The sequence below is a fragment of the Aethalodelphis obliquidens genome, unplaced genomic scaffold (genome assembly GCF_003676395.1).
Source record: "Aethalodelphis obliquidens isolate GAN/ISIS:26980383/991018 unplaced genomic scaffold, ASM367639v1 scaffold51, whole genome shotgun sequence".
NCBI classification, from domain to species: Eukaryota; Metazoa; Chordata; class Mammalia; order Artiodactyla; family Delphinidae; genus Aethalodelphis; species Aethalodelphis obliquidens.
This window is the reverse complement of record NW_020837995.1, coordinates 4770852-4795866: the sequence shown is the minus strand read 5'-3', so window position 1 is coordinate 4795866 and position 25015 is coordinate 4770852. Positions and strand designations below refer to the sequence as shown.

The 25015-nt window shown below is 37.9% G+C and overlaps 1 protein-coding gene across 5 annotated transcripts in view; it reads right to left on the bottom strand.

Moving 5' to 3' along the window:
* The window catches only part of CDIN1 (CDAN1 interacting nuclease 1), a 220735-nt gene extending 197564 nt beyond the window's left edge, over nucleotides 1-23171 (bottom strand). For all 5 annotated transcript variants that reach the window (XR_003428168.1, XM_027083825.1, XM_027083827.1 and 2 more), the window contains exon 1: nucleotides 22837-23171. Coding sequence is in view for 4 of the 5 variants with exons in the window: in XM_027083825.1 (XP_026939626.1) it covers nucleotides 22837-22937 (101 nt within the window). In the remaining variant the exon portion in view is untranslated. The remainder of the gene's footprint in view (nucleotides 1-22836) is intronic.
* Nucleotides 23172-25015: the final 1844 nt, after the last annotated feature.

The window sequence follows — 25015 nt, the reverse complement described above, 5'->3', positions numbered from 1 at the left end:
AATTTTTTTTTCATTAACTAAAAATCCCATATTGAGCGACCTCTACGGTAATTCAAGGACTGGCTGGTTAACACGTTATCTAAGGCTTCACTTTTCCTCCTCTCTTAAGAAGTCTGCGTTTCAGCAATTTCATCAGTTACTAACCACCACCAGAGAAGTGGGTAATGGAAAGGATGAGGAGGAAACGCTAAGTGTCTTTAGCCACTGAGTAGTTACTTAGAGGAACACAGAGAAAAGGGGGGGCATAAAAAAATGGCTAATAGTTAAGGAAAGAGAGTCTACATACTTACCCAGTATGGGGATAAAGTAACAAAATGAAATTTTTCAGTGAGAAGGCAAGGACTAATTTATTTATCTCCAAAGTAATCATCCTGGGGAAGGAGTAGGGTTTGTATATTTGCCGCCAATGTTGCTGCCTTTACTCAAAACAGAACTTATCTGTAGGAATCACTTTAGAACCACTTTACAAGTTATACAAGAAAGTCAACCTCATAGTCACATCTTACATCTTTATCAAAATACAGGGTGGTCACCAAGTCTGGAAACACAGACAAATGTATAATAAATAGCCGTTACTGAATTGCAATACATGGCAAAATAATGATGTCTCCAGACTTATGGTCACCTGGTAGCATTAGCCACATTACTTATCAAGCCTAATGACGTTTGCCTATCTCCAAAAACCAGATTCATTCTCAAAGTACCAGAGTTTGTCACCGCTGGAGATCTTTAAAAGACTGTGCTACGTGCTCTAAAAATACTTGTTCACAAAGAGTCCCAAAGGCATCTTGGCTATCATTAGAATGTGTGTCCAGTAGGAAACAATACTTATCCTAGTACTTTTTTTTTTAAATGAGTCATTATTTTGTAGTTGCAGTACATGAGGAAGGAAAGTTCAGTTATCTGTAGATGCTGAAGAGTTGGATAAAATACAAGATGGAGGGACTAATAGTTTGGCCGGTACTGGGGGACATCACCCACCAAAACCACCAGCGCCTTCCACTGGGGTGCTGGGAAGCATTCATGAGTACACACTGTTAAGAATTAACAGTATGGAGAATTCCCTGGTGGTGCAGTGGCTAGGACTCCATGCTTTCACTGCCCAGGGTGCGAGTTCAATCCCTGGTCAGGAAACTAAGATTCCTCAAGCCACGCAGGGTGGCCAAAAAAAATTTTAAAAGAATTAACAGTATGTGAAATTCATACTCTTTCTCTCTTGTTATTACACTATAATTTTCAACAGTGTAACAAGATTTTTCATGTCTTTCTAATCTAAACTTGGAACAAGAGCTTTATCACCATGAACAGAAAATAGATTTGAGAGCTGCGTATCACTAACAGGCTGAGTGTTTTGGTGTATGACATAAGTGAATATTCAGTGATGCTGTGGGCAGGGCATGGTCATGATGAGCTTTCAGAGGGAAGTCTAGAAAAGCCAGTCAGCAGTGCTGTCTATTTTTATGATGCTGGAAGTTCTGCAGTTGGTAGAGCTCATTGGCGTCATGTACCAGGCAGGTCGTGAGGATTTTATTCAGACGGTTAGGAGTTCCAGCCCCAGAGAAAGCCAAAACCAAAAGCCTGATGGAGATGGTTAGGATAAAGCATCTTAACCTGAAGAAAAAGTTGAAGACTTTCTGCTTTGGAAATTGCCATACTATTTGAGATATTATGGCAGGTTGAAAAAAAAAAAAAAGAGCCCTCCAGAAACCACACAGGCAGTTCCTGGGGTGAATACCCTATAGCTGCCCAGTTGTAAATCCCCCAAAGAGAAAGTTCACTGAGGTTTAAAAACAGGGGGCAGATCACTTCAGGAGATCCAGTTTTGCAGAAAGATCATGTCAAAAATCATAAAGGCACCTATTTCACATGGTCCAGGTGGGTAAGAATTGTACTCGTCTCCACCTGAATCATGTGAGCTTCACGGCTAAGTTATGAAAAGAAAATGGGGAATAAAAAAAGAAAAAGGCGAAATCTCCAATTACAGGTCTGTCTTGATTCCAGCTACCACAGTTTCACACAAAGACCCCCTTTCATTCAAAGTTATGTTGTCCTCAGGGGTAGGACTCTTAAACATGGTACCTAGTGTCAACCCCTGATGAAACCCCAGTTGGTAAGGTCATTCACATTCTAAAAGGGAAACTACTCCTCACACCATGGAATGTTAGTATTCCACAATAATTTGCAGTTGAGTAAATGCTGAAAAGGACCTTCTGACCATTTATGTTTGGGGCATCAAAACACCGTAGCATTGCTTCCTAAAAATAATAGAAAGAAAGTACTTTGGACCACATGAAGCATATCTACTGGCTGTCCCTCAAGAATAAAAGTCAGTAACTGAGTTAGAATTAACAACTGAAATTGAAAAAAAAAAAAGCAAAAAATAAAAATAGATCAAAAACTCTATCTATAAATGTTACTAGGTCAGAATTCTTCCAGGGTTGAATTTCACCCAGGTTTACATCAAAGCTTTAGAAACTAGTGGAAACAATATTTAGATGAAAATCATAACACCAGTAATAGTTCTTTTGGTATAAATGGCACCACAGTTAATATCTTTGGCACAGTTAATATCGGAGGCTGAGGCGGACTAAACCAAACACAACTCCGAAAGATTATAGCCTACTCATCAATCGCCCACATAGGATGAATAACAACTATCCTACCATATAACCCAACCCTGACTTTACTACATTTACTAATCTAGACCACAATAACTTTCACCACATTCATGTTATTCATCCAAAACTCAACCACCACTACACTATCACTATCCCAAACATGAAATATAATGCCCGTTATCACAACCCTCACCATACTCACCTTACTCTCCATGGGAGGACTCCCCCCACTTACAGGCTTCATACCCAAATGAATAATTATTCAAGAACTAACAAAAAACGACATTCTTGTTATACCAACATTCATAGCCATCACAGCACTACTCAACCTATATTTCTACATACGCCTCGCCTACTCCACAGCATTAACTCTATTTCCCTCTACAAACAACCTAAAAATAAAACGACAATTTCACTCCACAAAACGAATAATCCTTCTACCAACAGCAATCGTATTATTCACAATACTCCAAATTTCTACTAAACCAAGCCATAAACAAATCTTCAACTGAAAAGCTCTGTCTACTCATTTATAATCTGTTACCTGGAAAAAAAGCAGAAGGTCTCTCTGGCCACCTAATCACCATATCAATGACACATGCCACAAGAGAGAAGCACTAGTTTATTTGATTGATCATGGTAGATAAACTCCAAATAACAGAGAAATTAACAAATGCTTGACATTTGCTCAACATCCATTATTCTGACACTGCTTTCAGAATTTCAAAGCCTGGGAGTACGCTTAATCAACATTCATATTCCCTCGTGAGCTACAGGCACCATATTGCACCCCGCCTTCATACTGATGAAAACTGCATATTGGCCATTTCCAAAATGTTCTGGGACTCCACACAGGGCCCCTTTTCTCTCTTGTTCCTGCTCTGCAGTTTTCTTTTAAACACTTCCAAGACAAAAGCATCTGCCAGTTTTTCTCTCTGGGGATGTATGCAAAATGAACTTAACAGTTTTAAGGCAGGAGTAACCCTCACATCTAAATTCATTCATAGGACAGAAAAGGGCCTAAGAGGCCTCTCCAGGGACAAAACCCTGCTGAAATTCTCCCCACACACAACAGTGGGAGCTTTATAAAATCTAAGTCCAGACAATTTCCAATTCAAATGCCCAACATAGCATGACCTTTGTCAGATCTCTGAGCCCAAGATGCACCCATGATTTTTTATTCTAACCAGCACAGACATTAGACAGGGCACTACTGCTAAGCAGGAGGTTCAATATTTGCATGCTCTTCTATTGTGAAAATGTAACAGTGACAGCACTGTGTCAAATTCTTTTCCCTCTAGAACTTTAACTCCATAGGAGAGGCATGGCTGACAGATGACTCCCCAACATCTGTGTTATGTACACTCCACAGCTGAGGAGCCCCAGATCACTGTCAGAACATCGCAGAGATGACCTGCGTCTTTCTTATGCCTTCTTCTTATCCCTGCCCCCCACCAAAATATATATACATTCATATATATATATATATATATATATATATATATCTACAATACAAATAGTGCAAGTTTTAACAAAATGTAAAAATGGCAAGTCAGATGAACATAATTTATAGTCATTAAACTGTTCATGTAGCAACTCAATATATATTGTATAGATGTCCTATACCAAATAATTTATCAGACCTGACACAGTGCACATCATATTGTTTTATTTAGTACACTTACTAAAATTTCATGGATCAAGCATCACTTCTGAAAGCACAGAGAAAGCACTAGAAAGTATTTATTCATCTCCCGTGATTTATTTTGATTACCCTTACAGCTACATGATAAAGTGGAACTCACAAAATTACAAGGTTAAGGTTTACATAGCCATTGCTTCATCTACTAAAATATAACAAATGGCTTCATGTCTGATGTATTTTACTTTCATTTAGTGTTAAGTAGTACACTAGGCTAAGCACTTAGCTGCCTACTGAATACTTTAATATTTTTAAATAGGACTTAAACATCCTGACCCGGAAAGTGGGGGGCTTAAGAAACAATTGTAGAAAGAAGAGCAAGTTCTTTGTATGGTGCTAGATAGAACAATACTGGCCACAAAAGAAGAAACACGCTTCTAACTTTTCTTCTCAAAGGGATCATAAAAATAAGCACTGGCCTGCACTAGAAAGTTCACAAGAATTCACTAAATGCATAAAGGACCACGATACCATGCTAGGCACCCATGGGAGGAGTTGCAAGATAAAATCATAGCAAAACACTGGGCTCCTATCCTTAAGGGATTCACTATCAGTGAAATAGAAAGTGAAAGACAGGAATGTATACTTTCCAATGGTCAAAGGAAAACAAGTAAAAGTAACTACAGTGGTCAAAGAAAAATCTTAACCAATATTCAAATATTCAAGTGACCAAAAAGAAGGGAGGTGGGGGGAGGGACAGAGAAAGAGAGAATTAGGCGATGACACTTAAAACTCCTTTTCATCAATTTTCCTTTAAAATGTTTTATCTGGAGGCAGGTCTCCCAGACAAGGAAGATGAGATGAAAAGGGTGATAAAAGATCAGAAGTGGGAGATGGGAGCCCAAAGTCGAAAAGGTCAATATAACTTTTCAAGAAAAACAAGAAAGTTTGTTGGCCTCATCATTTTTGAGAAAACCATTAAAAACTTTATCAGATCAACTGCCTTGGGAAAGAATACTAAGGGGGGAAAAAAACAACTTTCAATTTCCAATGAACTATTTTGTTTAAAATGATGCAGTAAAAGTGAGATGAAGATAAGACAAGGAAAAGATCTTTCTTAGGAACTAAATTTCGTTTCCATTTATGAGTGATAATTGTCCCAAGATACCTACAAAATAATAACCTTCCCACAGGTATCACTCTCACGTACCCAAAGAGACTCCATATGTTTCAAGGTGCAGACACTGCAGTACAGAAGCAAGGCTTAAGCTTCTCAAAAACTTTGCTTCACCATCATATGACAGGAAAGCTGACAGTCAATGAGATACTTCAGGTGGAGCAAGAAAATCATGAAGCCATATTATATTGTACTGCAAGTTAGGCAGCAGAGTGACTTTAGATGAATAACAGGTTACTGAAGTGTCTATCATACTGCACCCTCAGAAAGGAAAGATAAAGACTATGAAGTCAAATAGAGTTCAATATAAAAACAGTAAAGTTCCAATCTCCCCAAAGAAAAGAACTAAAAATAGGAAAATAATCTTGCGCAGTTTAATACATAATGATAACGGCACCTGAAAAATCCTTGTAAAGAACAATTTAACCCTTGCAGCTTCATGTCACAGCAAAATCACTTTACCCATGTTGAAGGGGTCATGCAAAGATGAGCACCAGTATTAACAGACAGCCTTAAACGCTGGGGTTTCTGGGGGGTCGCGCCTCAAAAATATTCAACAACAGTTAATTGAGAGCATTGAAGAAAAGAATGAGTTTGAGTGCTGCAAACTCTTGCTGGGACCCCTATCCTCACCATCAGTCTGACATTTTATTTCTAAACAAGAAATACATTTTACCTTTCTGAGATTATTTTCCGGTTACAAGCCAACCATTATGAACCTTTCAGTGAATCGCTGAATAGGGCACTTAAAGGGATAAACAATTATAAAAATAACTGTCACAAGTGCATACATTTTATTTTATTTAGTGATGTAATAAGCTTAGGGGCATATATCAGGTCCAAAATGGTCTTGGTCATTAAGTTAAGCAATAAATCATAGGTCTTGCCAACAACAACAGCAAACAGATGCTAACAAGGAAATGTATTATTGAATATTGCCACGTGTTATAAAAATGTAAGTGTGTTTAAGACATGTCTTAAATTTTTATAATAATATGCATTTAATACATTACTATTTGACACATGCAGGAATCAGATTTATAGGTTCCATTCTGTAGCTTCTTCTTCTGTGAACATGAGAGCATATTCTGGATTTTTTTTGAAACAAGAGGGGAAACCTTTAAAGTGCATGCTTGCAACAATATCTAATTGGTTGTCTTGCTGTTTTGTAGTAAATAATGTCAACACTGAAACTCATTAAAAAGAAGAAATCTATGCACTTTGCCAGGACAGAAAAACTGAACATTTTTAAATCACAATTTTAAAGAAGCCTTATAGTCTAAGGAAGTATAAGAGCATTTTTTAATCAAGTTGCCAACCAATTTTTTTCACATTCATTTTGAGCACAATCCCAGACAAAAATATACTAACTTGATTAACAAGTTCAACAAAAATGTGGAAGCCAACTAGCTAAGAAAAATCCTACTTTATATCTTCATGCAAAAATCCTAAGAATCAAACAGTATCTCAAAACACAAACTCATTTAAAATTGAGTCTCTCTTCAAAATATGTCAAGCTGTAATATTCCCTTAATATTCTTTTCAGATCAGTAGGCTTACATATCTTAGCAGCAGGTTCAACCCTCCTAGTGAAAGGACTTGGGAGGGAAGGAAGGAATTAGGGCCCAAGGAACTTATGTAAAACCTCTTTAAAAAAAAAAAAAAAGAGCTTTTTTAACATCAACGAGATGCCAACACTGCTAAAAGCATTTTTCATTTGCACACTATTTTGAGTGTCCTTTTCAATCAACTCTCCTAACTGCCAGTATGGTCTTCCCCCTTTCTTGTGTAGACAAGAGTCCATGCCTTAGAACACTTGAAGAAGCAGTGCTTGGAATATGGAAACTAAATTTTCTTCATTAAATCTACTGAAGCAGATATTAAAAATGCATTTAATATACTGGCGATGGTCCGTGGGCACCGCTGACTGTGACAGGCCAGTTACTGATGATGTGCCATCAGATGGCCTTCTCAGCAGGCGCCTGGGTCTCAGGCTGCTGAAGGACAGCAATATCTTCCCTCGTGTGTAAGCTCTATTCATCTCCCAAGTATTTACTAAATCACAGGCCTCTGCACACATAGCCCACGTTTCAGCGTATGCTAACAAATGATGGATGGCCTCATCAATTCGTTATGTCCTGAAAGCATGGTTTCCTGCCATTCCAATCACCAAACCTCAGTGCTCCAGAGCTGATCAGTTCTGGGGAATATATTTTGCAGGCTCGATTAAAAAGAGTAGAAGTTCTTTGCATTAGAGTCTCTGACACTCTCCCCCAACTGTTTGTTGTTTCAACCAATTATTTGGGCAGAATAATCATGAAGTATTCAGACAATATAACGCTGGCAGGTTTTTTCCTGATGTTTGCTAAGGTGCAATTTCATCTAGGACAAAACCGTTGAGCTACTCACTAGTAAAATTTATGTTTTAAAACATTTTTTTCCTTCTATGCACAGCAGGCAAAATCTTAAAAATAGTTTATATCATATTATAACGTAAATGCATTAGCAGATGCATTTCAAAGAAACTTTCAAGGGAATAACCTGTCTCTAAATCATCTAAACCTTTTAAGACAATAATTCATGAGAGTTCTCTTAATTATAATCTAGATAAAGGTACAGAGTACTTAAAAATTCTTCTGACAGTTCCAAAGTTAGATGACAAAAGTTCAACTTGTCAAAGAAATAAACCCTCTTAAAAGAAGATGTATTTTCAGTTCCAAGGTTATATATGTCAGTTGTCTTTTCTATAAGCCATAAGAACATTTTTATTTTTAGCTAAGGCTTATCTACAGAATGGAAAATAAGAGCACACTCATGCCTTTCACTCAGAAACAGTAAACTTTAGAAAAACAGACAAACTTACCACAGCTAAACAGATAGCTGAGCTTTGAGGAAATGGAACGGCATTAAAAAGCTAAACAACTTGCTATAAATAAGCTCCTGGAAATGCTAAAAATTAAAAACAAAAAGCTGCCAGACTCCCATTTAGCCAATAGCTACATAGGCTCTGAAGTACCCACAATCAGCATAAGTTCTGCCACGTTGCCCTGCTGTTCACCTCAACCTTGACCTCAAGATTAAGCTCACTTTTATTGTGCACAAAGGTCACCTGTAGTAGGTCAAAATTCAAAGTCCCTTGTCAGAAAAGGTTGATATATTCCAACCTTTCCCTCTCCATGCATCAAATTTTTCATGGTAAAGTCATATTCAGCAGACAGTATATTCAGCAATTTATTGTTTCACTGTAATACAGTGCAGAATACAATTGTTCAAAAAGCTATCACATGACTAAAATACTTTTCATGAAAATGTACCAAACCTAGTCTCCTTACACACCTCTAACATGAAAACTAACTGAATCTTGTTTTTACAGTTCACAAGAAGAGTTATACGGCAAATAACTGTCCTCAAAATACAATCTATAGTATAGTTATGACTTTTACTTCCATAATCTTTGGCTACAGGCAACTATTTTTCAGAGCGTTGCTCAAAGTTTTTAAGTATAATTTTTTTTAAAGCATGAAGATCTCTAACCAGTTTTAATACTTTTATTCCAATCTGGCCTAAGCCGCTTAAGTGAAGTAAGTCTAAAGCCGAAAGCCTCTCTGACCTAGAACGTAGAGGAAGATATGCTCTATAATAAAATAGAAAAGGAAGGGCAAAAATTACTGTATTGTCCAACTCATTATTATTGCAACTATATGATCAGCAGAACTGCACAAATAAGATAAATTAAGCAAATTCTTTGCAGGCAGCATTCTAGAATACACTGTAATTAAAAATAAGCAAAGCCTTAAGGAACAATAAATCTATTTTCTTTTTAAAAGATTCTGCAATTTCTTTGTGTTTACCGTAAGGTCTTTTTCATAATCAGTATTAGCACCATGAATAGATTTTAAGATTGTTTAAAAACACTAGTTCTTTAAATTAACTTTTTTAAAAAATTATTTATTTATTTATTTTTATTTTTGGCTTCACTGGGTCTTCATAGCTGCGTGCGGGCTTTCTCTAGTTGGGGCGAGCAGTGGCTACTCTTCATTGCAGTGCGCAAGCTTCTCCTTGCGGTAGCTTCTCTCGTTGCAAAGCACAGGCTCTAGGCGTGCGGGCTTCAGTAGTTGTGGCACAGGGGCTTAGTTGCTCCTCGGCATGTGGGATGTTCCCGGACCAGGGATCAAACCCGTGTCCCCTGCATTGGCAGGTGGATTCTTAACCACTGGACCACCAGGGAAGTCCCCAAATTTATTAATCTTTATTTTAAACACTAAAATCAATGTTCACACTCGTGTGATGATCTGTGGTATCCAACAAACTCTCCATGCCCTGGAAGACTGACTTGAACTTATATAACTACTGGACTCAAACTACTTCCTGGTGCAGAACCCTCACTCCAAAACTGGTATTCACCCAAATATCTTTCATAAATTCATAACCACCTTGTTATCAAGGTGAGGCAAGAATATAAAAGAGCTTCCAGAATATGCGGGGGCGGGGGAGTTGCATTTGAGAAAAGTAATTAGACAAGAACATACTTTAGAATTCTCAGGTTTTAACATTCCCACTAATTCTGTCTTAGGCAGCGATCATGTTACATAACCATTTTCTATCCTGGGGTGGGGAGTGGGGGGAATCAATCTAAACCTTGATATGCCCATTTGTCATCAACATAAAAGCACATCGTGGTTGCCAGTATCATCTAAAGACTATATTTTCACCATAATTTGCTAAAAGCAGGTTTCCTATTACCCAGGGGGTTAAAGAAAAACACTTTGGAAACCTAGAAAATAAAGAGGCTCGTTTAGGTAAAATCTTTTCAGTTCTAACACTGAGTCTATTATAAGCATAGATACCATCGCAACAAGCATCCTTAAATCAACAACGGTAACAATAACAGCAGCAGCAAAATGAATTTGACACAGTATCAGGAACTACGCTAATCATTTTCTATGTACTATCTTATGTCAAGTTCATAACAATCCCATTTTATAAACAAAGGACACTGAGGCACCAACAGGTCACCTGGCAAGTAAGTCATGAAGCCGGAATTCATACATCTATTTCCAGAACCAAGTTCTTTAAACCAATATAAAAAACTGCCTCTACAACAAAAAACTGAATAACCTCCTGGAGTTCACAGTAATAGGGTTTTGCTTCCTATCGATTTATACAATAATTAACCATAAGCAGACAGAGCTAAATAAACCACCCAAGGTCAATCACAAGCCATGGCAACTCTGCCAAACTCAATACCACTTAGCCAGCCCACCAGTGTGGGCCCATCCCCACAGAGAATTCCACTTGACATTCTAAAATTCACGTATGCTTGGCTAATATTGTTAATTTTATTGTCCACTTCTGTTTTAGCTGTATGTTGCCATATTATTTTATTACTGATACTTTGGACGTAGAAAAGAAATACTCACATCTGAACACGTGACAATTAAGTCTTTACAAAATTGTACTAAATCACATGGTAATCCATTGGCTATCTCCCAATCTTTTTTCATTACAATTGCAGAGATACTTTATTTTCTTTTTTATATTGGAGTAACTGCCAAGGGAAGATGTAACAACTAAGCTTGAAGTTTCTCTTAAAATAATTTCTGACATGATAAACCCTCAGATATACCACTGGAGCATTTCTAAATTCCTAAAGTGTGAATAATCACTAAATTGAGCCAATGAATCTACTCTGCAAGGGATTAATTTTCCTAAATGAGACATGTATATAGCTTTTGTTTTTTAACTAAGCAGCATTTTCCTCAGGTCAGTTCAATCAAATGTCCATTATGATATGTTTCATAACACCGACAACATACTAGGTACTGAATGGAATTCTAGTTCCCACAATAACCATAGTGGGGGAAAAAATATGTATCTTCTTTTTGGCCAAAAAAAAAAAACCAAAAAACCGGGGGTGGGGGGAAGAAAGCCCAACTCACAAAAATATTTTAATTTCTAAGAATAAATGAGGTACAGATACATGTGTTATGAGCCCTTTCTAGGAAAAAAGCTATGCTGATGGTATACAATGGCTCAGGGGCTTAAGAAATGCCTTTGGTGGCAGTGGGGAGGGACAGGGGAGCCGAGGTTTATAGCATGGGCCAATTTCTGTGGTGTAAACACTCCCACTGTGGCTGATTTTAAGCTACTGATGTGAGGTCACAGTGTGTAGAGTGGGGAAAAGATGCTTCCGATCAGCTCTCACAAGCTGGAAAGAGCCAGCTCCAGCTCCCATGGGCTGTAGGCCAAATTCAGCCCACAGACTTGTTCTGTTTGGCCAGGAAAATGTTGGCCCACACACTGTTTTTCAAAATTCAAACAAATTGACAACAGTTAAAATTCAGGATATTTTTTTTCTGAAAAAATCAGATCTAGAGCTGCTTTCTAGAGAATAGAAGACCTGGCAGCCCTGGGCCCACATTCCAGCACGGCAACAGATGGCTGGTGTAAGGTTGCAGCTGCCCTGCCCGTGCACACAACTGTCCTTTCACTTTGCCATGATCCCAACCAGGCCAGCTCCATTCCTTCACTCCTTGCTGATACCAACCTGGCCCCTAGACTCCTAGGGCATTCGGTGATCTTTAATTAAAGAGCTTGAAGGGAGAGTTTTGCCTTCAAATGTGTAACTTTGGTCAAATCCTCCCTCAGTTTATGCCCCTCTAACACTAACCATTTGACTAGATGATCTCTAGTTGCTATCTCAGTCCAACACTCTCCAAATCATTGAATTTGAAATCATGAGAGAGGTATGCAGGTCCCTCTGGAGAAGCTTTTGTGATCAGCATATGAACAGCTCCAAACATGCCCACCAAAGTGCAAATAAAAATTTTTAATGTTATGAACTGGAGGTTAAATGTATTTTTACCTTAATATATATTTTAGCTGGCCTCAGGAAATAAGAATTTAGATAATGTTAACTTTGTCAGTTAACAAATGATGTTTGTGAGCTATCTGTTACATCTAGGCTGTAGGGGTCTGTGGGGTTTTTAATGCTATACAACCAAGAGTCTCTTATATCCCCAGTCCATTTACTATTTTAGCTAAATGGGGCTTGAAGCGCGAGTTAACTTCAAGTTTTATTAGCTTTCCCTACCAGTATTATCAGCAAAAACAAACAGCAGTGTAATATACCTTAAGCAAAAGATGATATCAGCTTGGAAGAGTTGTAGACAGAAACAAAAAATCGAAAAAAATGAATTGCCAGTCTAATTTCACGTGCGATTGTAGTAAGATGCATTTAAATGATGCTTTGCTTTCCCACATCCCATCTACAAAGGAGGCCACCTACAAAGAGCCTCATTCCCCCACAAGTCTTAGACACCATCTCACAAGTTATGGAATCTTAGGGGGCTAAGGTGTGGCATAGGCATTAGTGACAAACTACGAGGTAGTTTCACCCTGCATTTCTACTCATCCTAAAGTTGAAGTTGGGTACCCACAGCATTCTTGGATGAAACATACCCAGTTCTGACTATTTAAAGGGATCACAAATACCCATGACAAATGCTAATTCATAAACTTGCTGAGGGTAAATCTGAATCTTCCATACCCCTAGGCTGATGTGGGGAGCAGCAAGTCAATTAGCTGAGAAATTAGTTTAACTTTGGTTAAAAAGTGCATCGAACTTTGTAGACCTTTGCCATCCTATATAGTGCTAGCTGCATATTTGAGGATTTTCAACAGCCATAAGCCATAACCCTTGTAAATATCAAGGGTCTGCTATGCCTCCTATCTCCTAAAACGGGATAAATACAAGATCAGAGTTTATATCTCATCCTTTCTAGGGCCTAAAGCAAAGGACAGGTCTAACAATAACCAAAAGATTAAAAATAAATATGTGAGTTATGTTAGAGAGGGTGAAAATGCACCATCTATTTTAAGTCTCAGTCTTGTATATGACTACTGCTCCCAGGACATCTCAGAAAAAGCCTGAGCTTCACACAGAATTGCTCCAATTCACGTGAGTCAGCATTCAGTCAAGGAAAAGACCCAGGGCTTACGTATTTTACTGAACAACAGTATCAAGAGACACGAATCCACCTTACTTTTTCCTCTACTTGCATTGCTTTGTTTCAAAATATTTATTCCCATAGTGTTAAAGTTATTTCTCTAAGTTTAACAGGTTTCAAACATTTTTAGCAGCTGAATCTCAATATTTAAAACACAGAAAAGAAATAAGCCCTGAGATATTTTAACATTTTACTTTGGATGGAAAATTGCAGAGCTCGCGGTTTCCTCAATGAGACTGTAGGTTTTATCAGGTCACAGTTGGAACACCACACTAGGCTAAAAAATGAAAACAAAAAAACTTATTTGCTGTCTTGAAGGAACAGAAAAGATCACCTCTCTGTCAAGAGGAGGCACTTGAAAAAGCTGACATTGTCAACTGTATCACTGTTCTTTGGCAAGAAGGAAGCTTTGGTTTATAAGGAAGAATTATTAACTCTTACATACATTATCAAGATGCCTCCTGAAAGGTTGGGACGGAGAGAAGAAAGAAAAGTAGAGGAAGGTGTTAGTTCCCCAAAGTGGCCCAGGAAAGGGCTGGATTCATGACCAGCCGTGTACCATTATTAATCCATCATGCACAGACTGCTCCATGCTGGTTTCAAACCTATGGACTGAATCATCCTGGATCCAGCTGTCTGTTTGCTCCCCTAAGAAATGGAGACTTGTCATTCAGCAAGAAGTTGTAACCAAGCACATTTCCGGAGTTCATCATATACCAGCTTACCACAGAAGCAATTTGAAAGCAGAATGTCTAAAACAAACACCTGAAGACACTTCCCACCAAGGAAAAGACAACTGAAAATAAAAGGAAGGAAAACTTATTCTTTACCAATCTTCCGTATGATTTTCATTCCAGTATATGACTTTTAAGGTCACTTTTCATACCTACTCTGAAAAAGGACTTTTATATTGCTTGATTGCTTTTTTTAAGGAAAACTGAACCTATATGGCAAAATTGCACAAGATGTGTAACAAAAACATAATGGTAAATTCAGTCAACATTTGTTGAAAGTCAAATTATAAAATATTATCACCCTATACATCTATTGAACATTTTTCTCCTAGGGAAATATATAATTCCTCTTTATTATACCAGCAAACATTCCGGGATGGGTTATTACTTAGTTGACTAAAGTTTGATGCCTGGATATAGACTTAAAAATGAAGTCAATAATCTACTAACATAAAAGTCTCCCCCTCAAACTAATAAGAAATATTGTCAGCGTTTAGGTTCTTCTCAGGATAACACTACCTGAGGTTTTCGTCAAATATTCCTTTGCAGGAATTCAAGCTCATCTCACTTTTACAACTATGCAAATGCCGAGGGGCACAAACATCTGATAAAAGCTAAGCACTTCTTTCGGAAAGTGAAGATGCCATATACTTAACAAAATAACCTTCCAGGAGAGTCTTTAAAGCTAGGCTACAATGCAGCAACAAAATAAAAACCTAAAATCTCACAGAGTAAAAAAGCATATTTTAAAAGATGACTAAAGGAAATATATGAAATAATCATATTCTTAGGCCAATTTTTAGACCAATTTCTTTTCCAATTTGCACTAATGATCAATACAGAAGTACTCCTAGGTGTATTTCCTAAGTATATGAGTATTATTTTTGAAGGGCATATAAATTAATTATATTTCTTTGGCAAAAATACCAAAAGAATTTCCAGTTCAATAATAGGCTGACTTTTTCTCCCTTTATGAGCTATTCTCACTCATGATTCTGGAACTCAGGTCCACCATAACATTAGTATAGAAAATTGACCAGCAACTGAGTACCAACCTTCAATTCAATTGAGAGAACAAGGCCAACAGAAATAATCTTCCAATTTTAGTAAACCACGCCCTACAGTATTAATTATATGGGCAATGTGCTACTATTATTCTAAAAAATCAGTGACTCTAGGTTTAAAAGTCTGGGTTTTTTAAAATGGCATTATATATTGCTATGAAAGATTTAAGGCAAGTTTCTGATATCTGGGCCATATTCAACTAATGATCAAAATCTGTGTGTTCACAGCCATACAATCACCTGATCCATATCAAAGCAAATTTGTGTCTTCTATGTTTCAAAGGTTACCACTCAGACATTTCTTCCACTGTAGGCCATTTACTAAATTCTAATAATAACAGTAATCGTATTTACCATCCATTAAATACTTACCAGGACCTCTACACCGTCCTAAGTGTTTAACATGCCTTATTTCACTTAATCCTCACAACAGCCTTAAGGAACTGAAGAGCAAGGGGCAACAGGGCAAGAGGAAGAATCTGGAGTCAAACTCTGCCTGGGTTTGAATCCTGTTTCTCCTACTTACTGGCTGTGGAGCTTCATCCCTCCTTTTACAGATGAGGCAACTATGACTCAGATAAAAAGAGGCAGAGCCAAGTCATTTCCCAAGAACAAATGGTTAAGGAAGCAGAAACAATGAAATACAAGATTTCCTATGGGAAACGGGGACAGGTTAAAATGGATCTGGAGAGGGGCGGGAGGGGGGTTCAAAAAAGGACAACTATAACCAATGGTAGTACCAAATGAAGCTAGGCCACCTTAAATGCAAAAGCTAAGGAAAATTGTTGTGCTTGTCCCAAGCAGGTCCCTTCGCTACTCCACTCCTAGCCAGACTAGATCCCTAGGTCCACTGCCAAGAACTACTAAGTTCAATACTGGCAAATACACAGCAGAGCCAGCCTTAACTCCAGTTCTCAGAGCCAGGTGAAGACCTCAAGAAGACGAGCCGAGTGTATATCAGTTTAAGCACAGGGAGCCCAGCCAAATGAGTTTTCAATTACTTCTTTTGAGATTTCTCTACGAACAGCCTCATAAGAGTGAATGGTTGCCTATATTGTAAATGTTGCATACCAAGATAAAAAAAAATGCTTAGAAATGTGGAAGGCACCATTAGAAAAACCTATGCAAGGATTCCTAAGAGAAAAAAATACAGGAACAAGATAAAGACACTTATTTGCTTAGAGATTTATGTTACCAAGAGTTTGACTTATGACTCATTAATATAGGCATAAATAGCAACCAAACTAATGCACAGCAAAGGAACTTGGAAAAATTAAATTGTGCCAAAGGGTTATTTACCAACAAAAGAATTTCCAACAAAGTTATATCTCCTCTAAGAATCCGTTTTGACTAACCATATGTGAACTAACTGTACAACAAATCCTTTGGTTTCTAACATTCTATGATTCTAATAATTTATAGCTATTAGATGTGTCTTAAACTCTTTCCTCAGACTACAAGTTGTTCAAAATTAATTACTACATTATCCTTTCTGTTTTCTAAAAATTATCCAAATAGTGCCACAAACATAGTGAGCACACAGTGAGTTATTACAGACCAAATGCTGTAAGAGGTGACTAAACTGCAAGGACCAGTGAAAATCATGGGGTGACTGTAGGGTGGAATGTTTCACATAAAATGGTGGTAGAGAATGATACTAGGTGACAGGGTACTCCAGTGAGAGTAATAGAAAATCACCGATAAGGGCTTCCCTGGTGGCGCAGTGGTTAAGAATCCGCCTGCCAATGGGCACGGGTTCGAGCCCTGGTCCGGGAAGATCCCACATGCTGCAGAGCAACTAAGCCCGTGAGCCACAACTACTGAGCCTGCGCTCTAGGGCCCACGAGCCACAACTACTGAAGCCCGCATGCCTAGGGCCCAGGCTCCGCAACAAGAGAAGCCACTGCAATAAGAAACCCGTGCACCACAACAAAGAGTAGCCCCCGCTCGCCACAACTAGAGAAAAGCCTGCACGCAGCAACAAAGGCCCAATGAAGCAAAAAGTAAATAAATAAATTTATTAAAAACTAAAAAAGAAAATCACTGATAGGCAAATACCCACAGTAACTATTTCATGCAAGAACCATTGATGGATGCTAAAATCAGAGCGAAAAAGTGTGAGGTGAGAAACTGGATATTTGCAGAGCCTCAAAGGATATCCCCACAAGGCAATTATTGGAAAGCGAACTTTACAGTGGAGAAACTTGGCAGACACCACCCCTTAACCAAGTGAATAACGTTAACCTCAGCAGTAATAAGACATACAAAATCAGATCCCCCTTGATATGATGCCCTGAGAAAGGCACAACATCACTTCTGGGGTATTTATGCCAAAAATCTTTACCCTCCTCTGATCATGAGGAAACATTAAGCACAAACTTAGGGACATTCAACAAAATAACTGACCAGTACCCTTCAAAAATGTCAAGTTCATAAAAGACAAAAAATTATTAAGGAATAGTCATAGCCTGGAGGAGACCAAAAAGAAGACATGACAACTAATCTAATGTGTGATCCTGAAATAGAAAATAGACAGTCAAAAAACAAACAAACAAACAAAAAAGAACAATAACAAACAAAAAAAAACTAGCAAAGTTCAAAACAGGTCTGTAAATTATTTGGCTATATTGCATTAAAATCAATTTCCTGATTTTGACAATTGTATGTTGGTTATGTAAGATGTTAACATTAGGGGAACCTGAGTGAAGGATATATGGTTAACATTTCTGCAACTTTTCTCTAAGTTAAAAACTTCAAAATAAGATATATATATATTTATACATCTTTAATATTTATATATATAAATAAAGAATGATATATAATCAGATATATATGTAGTGTTTGGGCAGGAAAATACAGTGTAAAACATGACCTGATAAGTAGCAGCTGAATGGGCTGGGGGCTTCTACCTGAATAAGGAAGTCCAGGAATAAGTTGGGAGATGCAAATCAATGACTATATCCTCAGCAAGTACTTAGATACAGTATTCCTACGTTTTGGGGGTCAAAGGGCCCATTTAATGTAAAACTGCAAAACAGAATAGAATAGAATAAGGGTGAGTTTAGGAGTTGTAAAATATTAGACATCACAAAATTCTACTCCTTCATTTTAAGTGGGAGAATTGTGAGACCAGAGTGGTTAAGGTGATGGCCCAAGTTCAATGTAGCGACTTGGAAAAACAAAAATTTGTAATTTCAGTGAAAACAAATAGGCCATGGAGAAATGAGGCTAGCAAGTAAAAACCACAGTGTAAAATAAAAGTTAAGCTTGGGAAAAATGAAGCTATATCTTCACCTTTGAGCATATACTAAAATAAACTGCAGCTAGAAAAATTATGGAATTAAAAATAAGAAAGAAAACCATAAAGCACCTAGGAGAAAATTTAGGGGGAAGATTTATTTTTCATATCTTAGGACATGAAAGGACAAAAAAAGCATAAGTTTAAAGTTAAGAATATAAAAAAATAACAATATTTAAAAGCACAACAACTGGGAAAATATCTGCAACAAAAATATGACATGTAAAGCATCAACATCCTTAAGATATGCAGATCAATAAACAATAACAAATCAATAAACAGAAAGAGCAAACACTCCGATAGAAAATTAGGCAAAGGACACCAGGCAAGTAATTCAAGAGGAAGAAAATTAAATGGTTAATAAACAATGTGGAAAATATGCAATGCATTATAGTCAAAAAATGTAAATTATGAGATGTCATTCTTGATCCAACATATTAAAGACTAAATGATGACTCTCTTCAACACTGACAAAAGTTGCAGAAACGAATACTGCCACATGCTGTTGGTAATTGGATTAATACAATCTTTTTGATAGTAATTTGTCAATACACTTCAAAATCCTTCAAAACATAAATATCCTTTGGTTTGAAATAGCTACTTGTTGTTAAAGTGTGGCCAATGGACCCCTGGAGTCCCTGAGACTCTCTCAGAAGTCTACAAGGTCAAAACTATTTTTATAGAAACAGTAAGACATGATTTGCCTTTTCCTCTGTGTGACATTTGCACTGATGGTGCAAAAACAACGGTGGGCAAAACTGCCAGCTCCTGAACACAGATCAAGACCTGGCACAACTGTCCTACGAGTCACACACTTGCAGGAAGAAAGAAAGCCAGTTTCACGTAAGAATATCTTAAGATTCACTTATTAATTTTATTAAATCTCAACCCCTGATACACATTCTTCTAACATTCTGTATAACAAACTAAGAAGTAAATGCAAAGCACGTCTACTGCATATCGAAGTATTATGACTGTCTCAAGGGAAAGCACTTGTATGATTGTTTGAGAGCTGAACTAGATGCCTTTTCCATGAAACACCATTTTTACTTGGATGAATGATGAACAAAGTATGATTATTCAGATTTGGATATCTGGCAGACATTTTCTCAAAAATAAACAACATGAGCCTGTCACTTCAAGGGAAACAACTGATAGTATTTGTTGCCAAAGAAAAAATTTGAGCTTTCAAGGGAAAATCAAATATTGGAAAACTCTGTATCCATCACCGTAAATGTGACAGCTTCACATCTTACAGACTTTTCTGATGAGATCAGTGGGGATACTAACAAATGTGATTTTTTTGATGCTGTATAATAAAAGGTGACAACATTTAGAAGACTTGCATAACTCACAACCAACATTTTGCAAATGAACAATGCATGATGATAAAAATCATGCATGGGTAAAAGATCCACTCAAAGTTCAAGACTGGCCAAAAAGTTCTATAATACGGTTTCACATTCCACATTGCAATACAAAAATATACCCAACATACAAAAAAACCCACAGTTATCTGAAAAGTCTATTAAATTACTCTTCCCTTTTCCAACTACATATTTGTCTGAGGCCAGAATTTCTTCATGTTCTTTAATCAAAACAGCATATCACAACAGGTTGATTGCAGAAGCAGATATGTCTTCCTTCTATTAAGGTAGATATTAAAGAGATTTGCAAAAGTGCAAAACAAGGCCATTTTTCTCACTAGTTTTTTGAAATCATGGTTATTAACCTTTAAAATTGGTTAAATTTAATAGGTTTATTATTGTTATTTTAAAATAAATAAGCAATTTTTTAAATTTCTGTTTTAATTTATAGTTTAATAAACATCAACAGACATAACCCATATAAACAAAAGTTTTCTGGGGTCCTCAATACTTTTTTAGAGTGTAAGGAGATCTGGAGACCAAAAAGTTTGAAACCTGCTGATATGGTCATTCCCAATTTCTAAGATTCTAAAGTAAGAAAATAAGCAAACTTGGCATAATATATGTACAGAAATAGAAAATTAGAAAAATAAAACTCTTGATGTCCAGCAATATGGAAATGGATGGTACATCTAGAATGTGATATTATTAGTATTTGAAACAAATTATAAGGAATTTTTAAAGATGAGTAATGCTCACTATATGTTAAGTGAGAAAAGCAAGACCTATAAACTACATTAGCAGAGAAAGTACCTCACTGAATAAAAAAGACTAGAAATATTTTTTAAATATGTTAACAGAAATTTTCGGAGCTATAGGATTATGAATAATTTTTATTTTCTTTACTGAGCATGTACTACTTTCAAAATCAGGAAAATAAAAAATTTTAGCAACTTTTAAAAGCATTTCAGTACTTTGATTATTTTTAGAATTCAATTTAGGTGAACATCACACAAAAAATAATTGCTTCTGTTATTATTATTAATATTAAAACTAATTAAGGCAGCTTAGTATAGAACTCTGACCTGAAAGTCATGAAACCTGTATTCTAAACACTGTTTAGCCATTCAATAACTCTAGGCTTTCTGACAAGTCACTTAACCTCTTTGAGCCACCAGAAATTATCTCTGAGGTCCTTACTTCACCAATTCTCTGGCAAAATGAACTATCAGATCTAAAGGCTGTTCAAGTCCTTTGCAAGAAACATCTAAAGTAAAACAGTGCTACGATGCAAACTGTGAGGCCAACTCCCAAATCACACTCTATGGAATTCCTACCGACGCTGCTAAATGGCTCTTTAATTCCTTCTGCAGATTGGTAGTGCAGCCTCTCTCAATAAAGTCTCTGGTAAATGAAGAGTTAGTTATACCCTGAATGGTATTTGGGAGAAGCAAAAAATATTTGGCCATATTATGCATAAGAGAAAAAAGGGCATACGAGAATAAGCAAGACAGCATGGTGCCCCAAACGAATGGAGTCTTTCTTACGTATACTTCATAAGTCCTTAATAACAGTAAAAGGAGGTTACCTCTAACGGAGAGGACAAGGTATTTGCTATGGAAAAGAATGAAAGAAAAAAAATGAGGGAGAGAGAAAGAGAAGAGGGAAAGGAAAAGAAAGAGAAGCAAAAATACAGTGCTAATATAAGTACGTAACAAGAGCAGAATTATCTAAATGTGTGCTGTATCTTAAAATTGCCCAGAAAAATCTACCTATCCTCTTAGCTGACCAGCCTTCACCCTTCACTGTTCATTGGCAGAGTTGGCAAAGAGTTAATGACAGAAAATTAAATTCCAATTTGTCAATTTTGTTCCTTGTTAGCAAGTCTGAAAAAAATCTTAGACTATAAAGGTTTAAATTAAATCTGGATAATATTAAAAAGAGATCCCTTCATTTTACAGATTAGGAAAACTGAGTCCTTCAAAAACAACTGAGATTATAAAAGACCTTCAATTTGTACTTTACTAATACCAAATTATCCAATAATCTCTTTCCTCAAGAAAACACTTTCATGATGATGTCAAAGACAAGGAAGCTAATGGTGCTCAGTGCCACAAAGTAAAATGGTATAAGTTTGGATTTGGTTTTGAAATAGAAGAAAGGTAAACGAACATTCTATACTTTTAACATGGCACAAATACAATAACCTGGTTGTTCTGGACTGGTTCTTTGGGTAATGCCAGGGCCTCAGTTTGCACATCTTTAAAATGAGGCAATCTATAGCATATAGTTGCTAAAGTCCCTTCTTAGAAAGTTGGAGAATCCTAAAAATCACTAAAAAAAGACATGCTTGGGGAGGAGGGAAGTATGAAATACACCTGGTACGGCTGTTCAAATGACCAATCTTGACCCAACAGTGGAATCCATAGGGTACCAGTCTCTGACTGGCTTGAGAACACTTGCGGTCACTTCATTACAGTAGAGAGCCATAGTAAACTATAAGAGGCCCCTTTAGGCCTGTACTCCCTTGTTTGTTTCCAGAGGGCAACTGAAAAGGGTCCTCCATTTCCACCTTCTGAATCTACAATTCATATTTCCACTTTGAGAGGGCCCTGCTACCCATCATTCATTCCTAGTATCTGTCAACCCCTAGACATTTATGCAGCACCTACTTATATGCACCCATCACCTAGCAAAAACCAAGTTTTCAATAAACATTTGTTGACTTGAAGGGATTCGTCCATTAAGACTCTCCTGAGAAAAGCAGGTCAAAGAAGAAACCTTTTTCACCATTCCTGCTCTCCTAACACCTGACACTCATGTTCCTCCCCAGTCATGTGTGACACGTGGTTTCTAAGCACTGGCTGGGCTGCCAGGCACAGCTACTGCAAGCAAAGGTCTCTTTGAGGGGGGAGATGGGCACTTACCTGGGGAACCTCTGCTTCAGCTTCCTCAGGCTCTGCCTGGTAGGCGGCACAGACACTAGGCACTGGGCTATCTCGTCGTATTGGGCTTTAGTCAGTATCATGTTGGGCCAGGGACTGGGAGGTGGCAGTGAAAAGGAAAAAAACACCCTGGGCTTGAGCAGCCTTCGTGTCGGGAGACAAGGGGTGGGCACAATGCGGCACAGCGTTGTGTTCCCGACTTTCTGGGCTTGCCCCTACCCTCCCTCCTGCACCCCTGGCTGCACAAGCCTGGGCTTCAGCCTGCAGCTCCGCGGCGGGAGGCGGGCTGTAGACCGACTGCCCTTCCTTGGCTTTCTGAGCAGCCGCAGAGGGCCCGGCCGAAGGCAACCTGCCGCCATGTTACTTAAGGGCAAGCCAACCAGGAAGTAACGGCCACAGGCACAGGTGCCGCCTAAATCCTACCGGCAGGTCCCTGGGCAGGACCCACCTGGGATTAACGTGGAATGCTCCTAGCGGTCATGCCTTCCCTGTTGCCAGAAGCCAGGAAGTCCTGGCGCATCGACAAGGCAGCAGGGCCCACGGGTAACCGTGATCATTAAGCCTGAGCCCGAGAAAACCACTGCCAGGGCGCGCGATTTGAATACGCTTCCAATCGCGCCCGTTTTACTGCAGCTCCAATCGGAGACTGGCCTACAAAGAAATACGCCTTCTCTCGGTTCAAGGCTGCCTGCGCCCTGCGAGCGTCAGCGGAGGAGCTGTAAAACCCAAAACCCACTAGAATCGCTGTAGACGTACAGCTTGGCTTGTGTTGAGGGAAGTCTGACAATTTCTGCAGCTGGCGAGGAACACAGTTTTGGCCCTGTTGGGAAACAGGCTAGAAAACAAAACCCACATCATCAAACAGCGCGCAGTAAACAATATCACTCTCACTCCTCACAGGTGCTCAAGAACTGAAATCATTACTTATTCATCTGTGAATCCCCAGCTCTCAGAAAATAGTAGGCATTCAATAAATGTTTGGAGAAATAAGTCAGTGAACGAATTTATCTGTTTTGTGTGTGTGTTGTGAATGCATCTCAGCTATCCCGAGGCCATTGATTAGGACATCAGTGCCTCCTTTAATCCTTTTAAAAAATCTCTTTGGTTCTTAAAAGGCCATGTGTCATGTTTCTTTTCAAATTTTAACATTTTAAGCAGATGAAAGAAAAAGTGTTTAGATTTTAAATAACGTGTAAATGGTTAATTTTTTTTTTTTTTTTAATCTGGAATAAGGCCTGGGTTAGAAGTTTAGCTTAGATATGCCTCCTTGGATAAATTTCTTAATCCGTCTAAACCTCAGTTCCTTTGTCTGTAAAATTGATTTTTAATTCATGGGGTTATTCGTAAGATTAAATAGGATAGTACAAGGAATGGATTCCTTAGCTTAGCTTCCAGCAGATAGTCTGTGGAAGATAAAGAGCCTGTATAAGACTACTTGATAGTGATAGGTCAGGACATTTACCAGGTGTTGTTTGCTCCCTACACATTGACTTATTTGATCTGTATAATTTTCTAAGAGGCGGGTACTATTGCCATCCTCCTCGTCCTCTTTTTCTGCAGGGTGAATAAACTGAGGCATGAAAAGGTTAAGCAACTCTTCAGCGGTCATGAGAACAAGTAAGCAGCAGGAGTAAAGTTTAAACACCTGAAATTTGGTTCCAGGGTCTGTGCTCTTGCCAACTCTCAGTAATGCTTAATTACTACACACAAAAAAGTCACACTCTCTTAGGCCAAAGGTTAAGAATTTTTTTGAAAGGAAACAATCTATATTTCAAAGAATCTTTTAGTCCATGTTTTAAAAAAGCTTCACCACTTTATTTTCCCAGGCGTCTCCAAGTCCAGTATCAACATGGATCCTGAATTCAGCAACCATAGATTCTTTTGAATATTTACATCAGAATGTTTTCTTCCCATATGCTTTGCATCTAGCTCTGGTTGTGTGACATTAGTACATAACTATTTATTTATGGCAGCATAGCCTGGAGTTGCCACCTGGCTAGTTTGTTGCTGACCCTGCCATGACTCTTACATGAAAGCTAGCTGACGATAAGCAGACACCACTTGATTCCCCATTCCTTTCTCCTTCCCGACTTCACTCTTCTCAATTCACAGCCAACAGATTTTTATAGAAAACATCAGTTCAAGGATGTCTGCACTGGTT